The 13,550-nt window shown below is 50.5% G+C and overlaps 1 protein-coding gene and 1 pseudogene across 3 annotated transcripts in view; both read right to left on the bottom strand.

Annotated features, from left to right (window-relative positions):
• The window catches only part of TECPR2 (tectonin beta-propeller repeat containing 2), a 97,699-nt gene that overhangs the window by 55,558 nt on the left and 28,591 nt on the right, over positions 1-13,550 (bottom strand). For all 3 annotated transcript variants that reach the window (XM_061181289.1, XM_061181292.1, XM_061181291.1), the window contains exons 5-7: positions 12,925-13,082; positions 3,971-4,283; positions 1,345-1,477 (exon numbers count right to left, since the gene is read on the bottom strand). In XM_061181289.1, the coding sequence (XP_061037272.1) occupies positions 1,345-1,477; positions 3,971-4,283; positions 12,925-13,082 (604 nt within the window). The remainder of the gene's footprint in view (positions 1-1,344; positions 1,478-3,970; positions 4,284-12,924; positions 13,083-13,550) is intronic.
• Positions 5,144-9,829, bottom strand: LOC133085792 (mitochondrial import inner membrane translocase subunit TIM14-like; annotated as a pseudogene).

Raw genomic sequence — 13,550 nt, 5'->3', positions numbered from 1 at the left:
CAGGGCGGGCCCTCCTGACTGACCTGGCGAGGCAGGGGAAACAGCGGCTGAAGCGGAAATCTGGACGGTGACTTGGGGCTTTCACGCACTACCCCATCCTCAATCTTCTAATCTGTGGAAGGAGGCACCGCTGACTAACGTGCTAGGGCCGTCTTCAAACCGCGCGCTGTGTTAGGGCCACAAGGTGAGCCACGAGAGCCTTGCAGTCAAAAATCTATTCTTTTGTAAGGTAAGTGGTAGGTCAGTGACCGTGAAGTCAAGGAGCAGCAGGAAAAGGGCCCCCAGGAACGCGGTGAGGAGAGACTGACTCAACTACGGCAACTGGAAGAAGTTATCAAAAGCGCAGCGATACCGACCGAGTCTTGAATGATGAGGGGGAGGGGTGCAGAGGGCAGCACCCGAGGAGGGCAGGCCTCATCGGGGAGACCCAGGCAGCAGTGTCAGGACAGGGGCACAGCGAGCGAGGAAGGGCCAAGGCCACTCCAGCCCCAGGGAGGAAGGCGGCCTGGTTGGGGAAAGGCGGGGGCAGGACGCCCGTGCAACTGCCCGGTGAACTTCAGAGGCCCCACGAGGCGCTGGCATCTGTGGGCACCGCCCTCACCTCGGGCATCGGGCCCTCCCGCACGGGGCTGTTCGGAGGACTGGACGAGATCGTGAACGTTAAGCGCTTAGCAGAGTCTCTGGAAGATGGCGAGCACAACTCAGTGATGACAAGGCGGGGAGGGGCAGCAGGGCAGGGGCCACACAGCTGTTGTTGCGACCACCAGGAACAAATACATAAAGTACCATGGCCGTGTGCATGCACGACAACACAGAGTAAGGTTCTCTGCTCATTAGAATTTGGGCTTAAATACGAATTACCAAAAAAAAAGTCAAAAGCACAGAGAATAATCAATACTACAAGGAAGAACTATGTTAAAGGTAAAAAAACGTGTTCCAGGTGACAGATTGAAATGTTCTAAAATCTTAGGCATCAATCCCACAGGCTGTCTCAGAGTGTCGGACGGAGATGAGTCAGGTGGGTGCCGAGTTCTCCTTCCTACTCACCCAACCTCCCCAACCTCCAGACCCACAGAAGCAACTCCACCAAATGTGAGACCCTGGCTGATGTAAGCCTGAAAGCAGGGTAACCGTCAAGAAAAGTATCACAAACCATCTTTTCAGAATCAAAGGAAACCCTCTGAACACCTCCTTGTTTCGAAAAAGCTACAATCATTTAACGAGCAAAAAAAATGGTACGTTTTATACATCACAAACTGTAATTACATACATTTTATAACAAATTTTGTAACAAATACATTTTATAACAAACACATTTTATAACATTTTACAACAAATACAAACCTATTGATGCTAGTCCTTCAGGCCTGCTTGAAATTCTTATAATGTTCCTGTCTCCCTTTAAGAAAAATATTTCATTTTCTGTGCAGGAAACAGACACGATATCACCTGATCCTTCCAAACCAGCAATTGTGGCCTGTCCAAAAAAAAAAAAAAAAAAAAAAAAAAAATCACAAAACCAGGCAATAGTAATAGTTCAAATCGTACAAGCATGTGTAGGAATCCAAATAAGTCAAACAACTGCTCTTTGTTATCATGACTTCTGAAACTTAGGGTAATTCAATCCAAAGTTAGGTAATATCTGACGGATGTGTGACTGAGTCGTACCCCCTGTCAGTAAATTTATGAGACTGAGCGAGCAGTCTCTCCCCGCCTCTCGGCCTCCCTCTGAACCGGTCCCCACCTTGCTCCCCGCTCCCTCACTGCCCTCATCTGGCTTCAGGTGCATCAACTGGCCAGTCCAAACCCCAGCCCTGTTCCTCCACGACGTCCCGCGCTCTGCTTGAATTCTTTTCCTGACCCTTGCTCACTGGGAGAGTTCCAACTTGATTCAGAGGCCGCCTCCTTGGGAAGCGTCCCTGACAAGCTCACCCTCCTCAGCAATGCCCAGGACTCTTCAGAGCTCACAGCACTTTACACAAACCCCCACCTGGCACGTCTCTCCTGGGCTGGAATGTGTGCTGGCAGGTCTAGGTCCCCTACAGTGTGGAGTCCTGTGGGAGAAACTAGTAGGCATTGCAACCCTTGGTTTTGAATGAATAAGTGAGGGAGGGAGGATTCCCCTAACGTCACCTGAAAGCAGACAGCAAACAAAACACAGGACATCCCTGACTTTAAAAAAAATTCTTGCTTCTCAGTCAACAGTGCAAATAAGAGACTAGTTCATTATAGAAGAGAAAATGAGTCTTAAGTCCTTTGTAAATTCTTAATAATCCTGACAGTAGTTTGAAAGCTTTCAATCATGTTGCCATGTTCAGACTGTTTGCTCATGACCAGGTCCTCTGTCTCCACTTCTCCATCTATAAGATGAAGTTAATTATACCTACTGGGGAAAGCCCTGGGTAAGTGCTCAGAAGAGAGGAACTGATGTACAATTAATTACACTGCATCTTGACCCCGCCAATTAACAAGTGCACATTAAGTTCAAAGAGTACCCAGAAAAAGAAGAAAAGCTGTGTTCTCTACACCTGGGGAAGAATACAAAAATGTCTTTCAAAACGTTCCTTAAGAAAAGAAACAAACTCAGGGCTAAAAGGCACCTTGGTGATTCCCTAACCCAACTCACCAGTCCCCTCCCCATGTTCCAGGTAGGGAAACCAAGCCAGGCAGATGAGAGACTCCTGGTTATACGTAGAACCAGACCAGAATCTCCCAGGAAGAAGAAAAAGGTCAGTTTTTCTTTCTACTAAACCAGTAGTACCAGGCATGGCTGATAACAATCATTAAGAAGCCTTGTAGACGAATTTCATTTTCTGTTCACACAACTAAGAAAACCCTTTGATTTCTACAGTGAAGCGCTGCTTGTAAAGAAAAGGGCGTCTGTTAGAGGCCTGCTGACTTCAAGAAGGAAGAACGTGAGCAGGATGGGGCTGGGGCGTGGGGTGAGGAGATGACTTACAAAACAGCAAAAGCTCTGCTCTTAAGAATAAACTGAAACTACACAGTTCTGTTTTTTTTTAATTCCTAATTCCACCCCTGTTGGCAATAACCTCTTATCATCCTGATTTAAACAGAAATTTTTTCCTACTATGATTTAATAATGCTGGAAAAAAAAATAACGCTGGAAAGTTGTCCAAATACATCATTAAGTGGGGAAAAAAATGGCAAAACAATGTGGCTCCATTTGGGTAGGAGAAATAAGGGTAAAAGAACAGGGTGGAAAGAAAGCTAGAGAAAGAGCCCCCTGCCCAACTCAGCGTTGCCCTGCGGAGGCCTTGGGGAATGAGTCCTTATCTTACTGTTTCCGTCATGTTTGAGTTTTCATTTAATACGCTCACAGTGGGCTTCCCTGGTGGCGCAGTGGTTGAGAATCTGTCTGCCAATGCAGGGGACACGGGTTCGAGCCCTGGTCTGGGAGGATCCCACGTGCCGCGGAGCAACTGGGCCCGTGAGCCACAGTTACTGAGCCTGCGCGTCTGGAGCCTGTGCTCCGCAACAAGAGAGGCCGCGATAGTGAGAGGCCCGCGCACCGCGATGAAGAGTGGCCCCCGCTTGCCACAACTGGAGAAAGCCCTCGCGCAGAAATGAAGACCCAACACAGCCATAAATAAATTAATTAATTAATTTTTTTAAAAAATGTACTTAAAAAAAAATACGCTCACAGTAATTTGGTAGTTAGAAAACACGTGATCCAAAGAAATTATAAAGAACAAGTTTAATTTTGTGCTTAAATAAAACACACACACACTTTCTTAGCAGGGGACAGGACTATGAATATTTAAACCAAATATTTTTTCAAATCTACAAAAACAACCAAACCTTCATTTGGATTCCTTGACTGGCCCAATGGAAAAAGCAAAGCATCAGAATCAACACTGTTCCTTCTATCATCTGAGAAATGAAGCAGAATAGTCTATAAACATTCTCTTGCCTCTAGACACCAAAGATGTGGTACAATCACTTTACTTACCTGGTTGACAGTGTCTAGAAGATAAATACTATATTCATTCCAACTCAACACCCAGCCTTCTTGAAAGAAACATGAAACAAGCCCCAGGTGTTTCTCGGGTGAGCTGCAACTTCCCTTGTCAGAGGATTCCAGGCGCGGGTAAAGCTCGAAAGGCTTGACTCCTCCAGCAAAGACATCTTTTAAGATAAACGTGGCCTGAACGGTCCCATGGATGTCAGCCTTCCACAGCCGGAGCCCAGGCCGTGATGCGTACAAGGTTAGATCGCTTTGCTTACAAAGTCCTGGTATAAAACAAGCACCAAATTTCCCAGTGCTGAAATTACAAGAAAAAAAGGAGGAAAGAAAGAAAGAGAATGGACTGATTTAAAGTGCTAGCTGTCAACCCCCGATATTAACTCTAACAAGAATTTCCGGACTAAGCCAAAACAAGATTGATTCTTTTTCGAACCCTTTTCTACAGTGTGTTTTTTGGTTAACTGAACCGCCTGGCCAACCCTGAGGCCACAGAGGACCCGGTCTCTGTCGTGCCCTCCCTACAGCATCCTCAGAAGCGTGCACCCCGCTGAGCACACACTCCGGTTACTGCACACAGTGTATTTTTTTTTAAATCATGCTGTTATAGTTTTTAATGTATGAAATCTGAAACAATTTAGATTTATCACTGACAAAGTGATAAATACATACCTAGATCAATTTCTTAGGTTAAGTTGTGGCTAAATTCACTTTTAAGTTCAAGGTTCTAAGTGACTGGGGGAGTCCTCTGTACCTTGAACAGCCTTCTGTCCCGATGAGATGAGCCCCTACTATAACAACCTGTGCTAATTCCATCATATTTATCACACTGTACTTTAATTATCACTTTATCAGTCTCCCCTCAGATTGGGGATTCCTTCAGGGAGAGACTATCTTGTTCACTTTGTCTTGAAATAGGTACCAAATTATTTGACAAATGAGTAATGAACAACACTTCAAATGGCATGCATTTATCCATAATTATTGAGTATTAACCTACAAATATTCTATAATCCGATTTTAAATCCTCAAATTTATACCAAGGCTTTGATTTAGCTTATGCTAATTTTTAAAATGTGTAGCTTTGAGGCATTTTATTATAAAAAGCTGGTACTCATATAGGTAAATGAGTAAGAACTTAACATTCATCATACATTTACTTCATTTTTTAGCTTGACCTTCTAGTAAATCTTTAGCTTCATTGATTTTGGCTGCTATATAAGGAGATCCTCCCTTGTCTGAGTGATTTAAAAGCATTATTCATCGATGAGCATCTCTTATGTTTCCCTTATTGGCAGCAGGGCTTACACCTAGTATTAATGCTGCTTCCCGTTTTGTCATTTTGTGTTCAAACCCACCTCTGTAATAGCCACCACTGAAGGCAGATTTCGGTAGACTTTGAACGACTTGTTTTACTTGAGGCTCCGTATGCTTCATGGCTTGCAAAGCGTAACCCCCTGCAAATCCGGCAGCAGCAATGGCCAGTCCAACCGCTACCACTGTACTGGCCGCGATTCCCGCTCGGCTCCCCGGCTCCACCTGGAGCCCGGCGCATCCCACCCCGCCAACTCTACGCCTCTACCCTGCACACAGGGCTTTATCTCCACTCTCCTTTAATCCTCAACACAGCCCTGTGAGGCAAGTATCACGACTCCCGTTTCAGAGAAGAGGAAACGGAGGCAGAGGTGACAGAGCCAGGACTGACCATCCTCTCCTGCTCTGAAATTCTGTTCCTTCTAACATCTGACTGCTGTGCTCATCGCAACCAACATCCCAGTGAATGAGCTTCAGGTCCAGAATTGGGGCAGCACTTTCAGAATTTCTCTTAAACCCATCAGAGGGACCAATCTCCATTCTGATCCTCCGGCTTGGGTTTTTTTTTTTTCCTTCTATTTTTAATATCATGAAATATCTAACACAAACAAAAGAATATATATGCTTTGAAGCCTAATAATGAAATATACACCCAGGAACCCATCCCTCAACTTTGGAAATAAATCGGTAGTCACATCGCTGATGCTCTCTGGCTCCAAGAGTCCCTGCCCACTCCGTTCCCCCTGTGTGAGCCCTGAATTTTGTGTTCATTACTCCCTTGCTTTTATCGATAGTTTAACCACATACCTACGTGCTCCTAAACGCTACATAATTTAGTATTGTTTGCCTTTCATTTGTATAAAAATAATAGTATGATGCTATTTGCATCCTTTTGCAACTTGCTTTTAACTTGACATAATATTTCTAAGATTTATCCTTGTGGATAAATAAAAAAGCTGTAGCTTATTCATTTCCACTGCTATAAAGTGTTCCACAATTTATTCACCCTCTTGTTGAAGGGTATTTGAATTATTTCCACTTCGTCGTTTTGAATAGTGCTCATTATGAGCATTTCTGCAAATAACCTCCTAGTACACAGGTGTAAGAGTTTGTCAAGGATATTTCAGAAGTGGAACTGTTGGATTGTTGGGTAACTGCTGGGCTGTTGAGTAAAAGCAGATTCAACTTTGGAAGACAACTTCAAACTTTTTCCATTGTGTTTACACCAGCCTATACTCGCATCAGCAATCTATGAGTTCTCATTGCTCCACATCTTTGCCAAATCCCAGACGTCCACCAGAGTTCAAATATTAAAAGAGTTTCAGTTTGGGGGCCTCCCTGGTGGCGCAATGGTTAAGAATCCGCCTGCCAACACAGGGGACACGGGTTCGAGCCCTGGCCCAGGAAGATCCCACACGCCAGGGAGCAACCAAGCCCGTGCGCCACAACTACTGAGCCTGCGCTCTAGAGCCCGTGAGCCACAACTACTGAGCCCGTGTGCCACAACTACTGAGCCCGTGTGCCAAAACTACTGAGCCTGTGCTCTAGAGCCCGTGCTCTGCAACAAGAGAAGCCACAACAATGAGAAGCCCGCGCACCACAACGAAGAGTGGCCCCCGCTCACCACAACTAGAGAAAGCCCACACAGCAACGAAGACCCAAAGCAGCCAAAAATAAATAAATTAATAAATTAATTAATTAATTGATTTAAAAAAGAGTTTCAGTTTAACCCTAAGTCCTGCTGATTCTCTCTCCAAAGTATTTCCCTGATTTTGAACGGTAGAAAGAGGACTGGCTTTAGGTCGACACCTGGGCTCAATTTCCAGCCCTGACATTTAATAGCTATGTGGTATGGATCTCAGTTTCCTAGTCTGTAAACCAGGGATAATAATTCCCATCTCAAAGGCTGATGTGAGGACTGAATGACAATCTATGAAGACACAAAAAAGCAATGCTTGTGACACTGTAAGTCCCCACAAACGCTCAACTGCCTCTAATTCTACCCCTGCTACCATCGTGTGCTCCTGTGGGTGCTGGGCCCTCTCCTTACCCTCACTGCACACACAGCACACCCGACCCCCAGGGAGGCATCCACAGGGCCCATCTCACAAAGGCACGCAGATAAAGTTATCTGGGTGTTTCTCTGCACTTCAGCATCTCACTACACCCCTGTGGCACCTCAGTAACTAAATCCTTCCAGACAGGGTCCAAGGAGGACACTGAATATCGAATTCAGCTTTGAATTGAAGATTGTTAGACTAACCTAACACTGTAGATCGTTCATGGACAGCTCCATAATCAGCATCATGTTCTGATTATTATCTTTAGTGATTTGTTCTGCAAAGCTTCTCTAAATAGAGACACCCAAAGGAACTCTGGCACGGTAGCCTATAACCTCTTCCTCCTGCTTTTCCTGTCAAATCAATTTCTATTTGGTGATCCAATTTTCAAATCTATTTTCCTTCTACTAATAAGTCCTCTTAAAAATCTCTTGTCGGGGGCTTCCCTGGTGGCGCAGTGGTTGAGAGTCTGCCTGCCAATGCGGGGGACACGGGTTCGAGCGCTGGTCTGGGAGGATCCCACATGCCGCGGAGCAGCTGGGCCTGTGGGCCACAATTGCTGAGCCTGCGCGTCTGGAGCCTGTGCTCTGCGGCAAGAGAGGCCGCGATAGTGAGAGGCCCGCGCATCGCGATGAAGAGTGGCCGCCGCTTGCCACAGCTGGGGAAAGCCCTCGCACAGAAACGAAGACCCAACACAGCCATAAATAAATAAATAAATAATTTAGGGGAAAAAAAAAAAAAAAAAAAAAAATCTCTTGTCGGACTTCCCTGCTGGCGCAGTGGTTAAGAATTCACCTGCTGGACTTCCCTGGTGGCGCAGTGGTAAAGAATCCGCCTGCCAACACCGGGGACACGGGTTCGAGCTCCGGTCCAGGAAGATCCCACATGCCATGGAGCAACTAAGCCCGTGCGCCACAACTACTGAGCCTGCACTCTAGAGCCTGCAAGCCACAACTACTGAGGTCCGCGCGCCTAGAGCCCGCGCTCTGCAACAAGAGAAGCCACTGCAATGAGAAGCCCGCGCACCGCAACGAAGAGTAGCCCCCGCTCTCCGCAACTAGAGAAAGCCCGCGCGCAGCAACGAAGACCCAAAACAGCCAAAAATAAATAAATAAATTTATTTAAAAAAAAAAAATCTCCTGTCACTTCACCTTAGGTGACTAAAACGCTCATTTTAACAAACATTTAGTGAGCTCCTGCACCACGTAAGAGACTATGCGCTGCAGGCAACGTGAAAGATGCATAAAAGGAAGGTCTCGGCCCTGTCTTAGAACGTACTGCAGCAGACGTACATCTGCGAGGTGCCATCTCTGAGGCTCAGAGGGCTGCTCGAGGACTACAGACAAAGGGGACACGTTTGACTGGGGCATCAAAGGCTACACCTTGGTCACGGAGTGGACAATGCCCAGGCTGAGAAAGGGGAGCGGGCACTCTATGGAAGGACAGGCTGAGCAGGGGCCTGGCGTGGGGCTGGCTCTGAGGAGCTGCTGAAATGTGTCGGGAGCGGGTTGGGAGAAGGCAGTTAAGTTGGGGATAACTAGCTATAGCCGGGTGCAAACCGTCCTCCACCCCAGACTCGGCCACCACCTGCCTGCAGGGTGATTCTGCAGCACTTGCTGATGTCATTCTGAATCAGACACAAAAACTCCAAGTTTTAAGGTCTAAGCACTGAAGGATTCTAAAATCATAAACACATTAACTTAGCTTCTTAATTTTGGTGGAGATGATTTCTAGAAAAAACATTGATGACTTTAAAAGACACCTTAATTCCCTTTATGAGCCACATTAACATGTAAGAAGTGTTGCTGGTGATCAAATTCTAACCAGCAAATGGTGTTTTCTAACTTATGTATAATAATGCTGAGCACAGACAGAGAGCCTGAAACGGGAGAACGAGCCAAAGCCGGGACAATCGTCTCCACAGCCAAATGCCCAAAGGCCACCAGACGGGCACGATGTGGCTCTGGCGGGGGCGCAGGCTCCACACCCCACACCCGGCCCGGACTGCAACACGCAGGTGCTGCCGACCCGGGACGGTCCTCCCGACTGGACCGCAGGACACAGTGACAGGCACGGGGAGGGCGCCAACAGAAACACAGAGGAGAATGGAGACGGAACACACGTCTGGGGATGGCTGGGGACTTTGAGATTTTCTGGGAGAAGCATACACGCTGTTCTGTCCAACCTGAGGAGGTTCGCAGACTGGGTCAGGTGAGGACGACCTTGTCTTCCGGCACTCCCTGCGCCCGTCCCCGAGCCCGCTTCCCCGCTGGCCCACAGCAGCCGCCCAACGCACCGCCACACGCTCCATCCAACCTCTCGCCAGCCCACGGTCCCCTCCAGGCAGCCCCTAGTTCTGCGTTCCCGTCTACAGAAAAAGAGTCCTGTCTACACTCACTGCCCACTCCCCCTCCCTCAGCCCCTCCATTGCCACGGCCTGTGCCCCACGAGGGCGGGCACGCGCGGCCGCCATGTTGCCAGAGCCAAAGGTCCGGCTCAGCCCACCTCTCGGGGCCGATCAGCGGCTCCAACACGGCTCTCCCTGACACGCAAGCAATGGAGTGCCCCAGAATGCAAGGCCTCCCCACTCCCTAGTGACACTCACTCCCCAGGTAAGCTCCTCCGTCCCAGAGCTTTGAACCCTGTCTAACGGCTAACGGCCCCCGTGTGCACAGCTGCGGCCCCACCTGCTTCCCGAGATCGGCCGCGGCTCCTCCGCCAGCCTTCTCGACACCAGTAGCCGGCAGCCCCGCCTGGCCAAGTGCTCAGGCCACCGTCTCTGAGGGATCCTCTCTCTCACACCCCGGAGCCAACACAGCCGTCGGCTCTGCCTTCAAAGCGTCCCCACCACCCCGGCCCGGTGTGAGGCCCTGAATCGCCCGGGAGCCCCTGCCAGCCTCCCTGAGCAGCTGCCCTCGCCCCCCTCACGCAGCAGCAAGACTGACTCCCCAGGTCAAGGCCGCTCCTGACTCTTGATGGCACTGGCATAAAGCAGCCCCTGAGCAGGGCCCACAGGATGGGCCGCCCCCAGCCCCCCCCGCCCCCCAGCACCTGGCCTGCGCTCCTCAACCCTTGGTACAGGCAGTGCTTCTCTGAGGCGGGTCTCGCCGCCCCTCCCATCCTCCCTCAGGAATCTGCTCAGGCTCCCCCCGCCTGCCTACCCTAAACACACACCCGCTGAGGCAGGCATCCTCGCTAGCGCCATACCCGTTTATTACTACGGAACATTCTAGAACATATTTAACGTCTGTCCCCTCACAGGAACGTGAGCTCCTTAACATCAGAGCTCTTGTCCCCCTTGTTCACAGCTGTCTCCCCAGACTGAGAAGGGCGACTGGCACACAGCAGAGACTCAGAAAGGATTTTCCAAGGTTGAATGAATAAACACTCTCCCTGGGTGACCTCATCCGAGGCCAGGGGTCTCAATGTCACCTGCATCTGATGACCTCATTTTCATTTCTGGCCGAAACCCCTTCCCTGAGTTTCCAACCTGTATATGTTACGCTGGTCTGTGATTCCTGCTTAGTTACCTAACAGGCGTCTCAGATGCAGCACCCCCAAGACAGAACTCCTGAAGCCCAGACCTTAACCCTCGTCTTCCCAGCTCAGTCAAATGGCTTCACCAGCTGTCTAGCTGCTTTAGCCAAGGGCACAGAAACCCTTTCTTGTTCCTTTCTCCCCGTTGCCCCCTACATCCAATTCACCCCATTACCCCTCCATCCCCCTCCCCTCTCCTCTCCATGCCGGGTACCCAGGCGAGGCTCCCGGGCTCCTGCAGCAGCCGCCTCACTGTTCCCTGCCTGCCCGTCTCCAGCTAAGTCTCCAGGCAGATCCAGAGTAGCTCAGACAGTCCTTCTCCTGCCTGAAGCCCCCCAGTGGCTTTCCGTCTCGCCTAGAATAACTCGGGTGACAGCATCCCTCGCCCCGGGCTGGCTCAGGCCCTCCTTTCCAGCACCCGGCCCACCGCTGCGCAGCCACCCCAGCCCCCTTCTGGCTCCTCGAACATTCCAGGCCCTGGCCCGATCCAGGGCCTTGGCATCTGCTGTTCCCCGAGACCAGAACGCTCTTCCCATGCTTTAGGCTTCAGCCCACAGATCTCTTCCCCAGAGGCCTTTCCTGACCATTCTGTCTAAGAGAGGCCCTGCCCCCAGCCGACACCTCACCCTGAGGTTGACCGCAGCCTAGACCTTTATCTCACTTGAGGGCAGAGGCCCGTCCCCTGGTTCACCGCTGTCCCACCGTGTGCCACCCAGAAGGACATTGTTGCATGGAGCACCACTTCCAGGAGGCAGACATGGCTGACGTCCTTTTCTAACCACAATCTAACACAGCACACGACAGACACAAGCCTTCAGGACACAGAGGTTAAAAACGTTTGTTCATTCTGTCATCCCTCACTTCTCTAATACAGCTCCCTAGGAGAAACGGGCCCCATTTATCTGTTTCTGCATCCTGAAACGGTGCCTGGCAAGAGTATGCTTCTAATGCAAGCTGCCGAAAGACTTGGCTACACAAACGCACCAGGAGAGGTTCACGCAAAGTTGCTCAGGTTTCACACAGGAGGTTAGAAGGCCAGGTTTGAAGAGAAAGACTGTTGGGTATACGATCCATGTGGAGGTAACTGGTTTTTAAATCTCTCTTTTTACACTCTGCCTTCCTTCCAAAAAGACACAAGGTAGTAAGACACCGACAGACAAGCCAGGACGAGACGTCAAGCAGAAGAGTGGGACCCTGGCAGAGGGAGTCACGACCGAGTTCTGCACAACCCCTAAGCCCAAGCTACAAATTCCGCTGAGTGTTCCAGGGGCCAGTAGGGAGATTACTGTTATAAAAATGCCAAATTGTTGGTGGAATTAAGGGGGTATTCAGCGTGGAAAGTAGAAGCCGAAGGGGAAGCGCGAGTGTCTTTTAATAGCCACGGACCGCCAGGCAGAAAAAGAATAAACTTGCACTGTGCTGCTGCAAAGCCCGGGACACAGCACAACGCACGCTGAGAGGACCGGAGGCTGGCACCCCCAGCACCACCAGCCGGCCCTCACTGACGCCCGCCCGCCCGCCTCCTAGCCGCCGGCTCCCCACTCTCCCCCCCCGCGCCACCCAGCCCCCCGTGCCCCCCCAGCCCGCGTGCCGTCCTGCCCCTCCGCCTCTCCCCCGGGCGGGCTGGGACTGGACTGACCCTGCTCGCCGCTGTTCGTCCAGGGAGCAGGTCAAGCGAGGGGCCCTCTCCCAGCCAGCAGCCCTGACTCCTTCCAGACCCGTCCCGGCCCCAGGCCGGGCTACAGCCCATGTGAACTCTTCCCGCGCCCCCCACTCGGCTCCACAGCAGCTGACACAACCGGTAGCACCTCCCCTGCTGAGGTCACTCCGTGTTCACGACGGCCGGCGCGCGGAGGGAGTGAGGAGCGAGCTCCCACCCGACCCTGAGCCTGACCCCTGACCCCTGACCCCTGACCCGGGCCGTGGAGGAGGGGGCCCGCCGGGAGGGACTGGAGCAGCCACATGTGGCGGGCAGGCTGGGGACCCGCCTGGAGCCCCGTCACCACGAGCCTCGACAGCAGTGCCGCTCACCTTCTCCTTGGCTGTGCTCCGACTTGCCTGACAGACTTCTCCTCGGTGTGGAAGAGCAGACTTCTCTGCACAGTCGAGACGAGCAGCACCTTCTGGCTGTAGTCCAGCTGCACGATGGAAGCCGGCTCCTCCAGCACCAGGCGGGAGTGGCAGACGCCCTGCGGAGAGACGCCAGGTGAGGCCCGCCGCGCGGCGCGCTGCAGTGACCCGCGCCAGCCTGAGAGCACTGGCCCGCGTCCCTCCTGAGCCTGCATTTCGGTCAATGTCTACCTTAAAACGAATGCTTTAATTCTCACCGGATCCAGTGTCAACCCACCGCAATGAAATTATTTGCAGAAGTCCTCACTAATGAGAAAACAGTCAGGGTCACCATCTATGTCAGGCTACATCAAGTTGGCCAAGAAACATTTAAAAATTCTGTATAATTTTTTTAAAATGTTCTCAGTACACGGTTCAAAGAAGAATCCATAAAGATTAAACAGAAATATGTTGCACGATGTGTATTATTAATTCCAACAGAACACAATGGGACTTTCTATAATATTATTGTGACAACGGTCAAAGTCCACACCGCACTCCTCCCCCACAAAGAGTTCAAAGCAATCGTGGGGACGTCATATCCTTGC

Source organism: Eubalaena glacialis, chromosome 2 (assembly GCF_028564815.1).
Source record: "Eubalaena glacialis isolate mEubGla1 chromosome 2, mEubGla1.1.hap2.+ XY, whole genome shotgun sequence".
NCBI classification, from domain to species: Eukaryota; Metazoa; Chordata; class Mammalia; order Artiodactyla; family Balaenidae; genus Eubalaena; species Eubalaena glacialis.
Note: the sequence above shows the minus strand (reverse complement) of the source record. Positions and strands in the feature narration are given on the sequence as shown.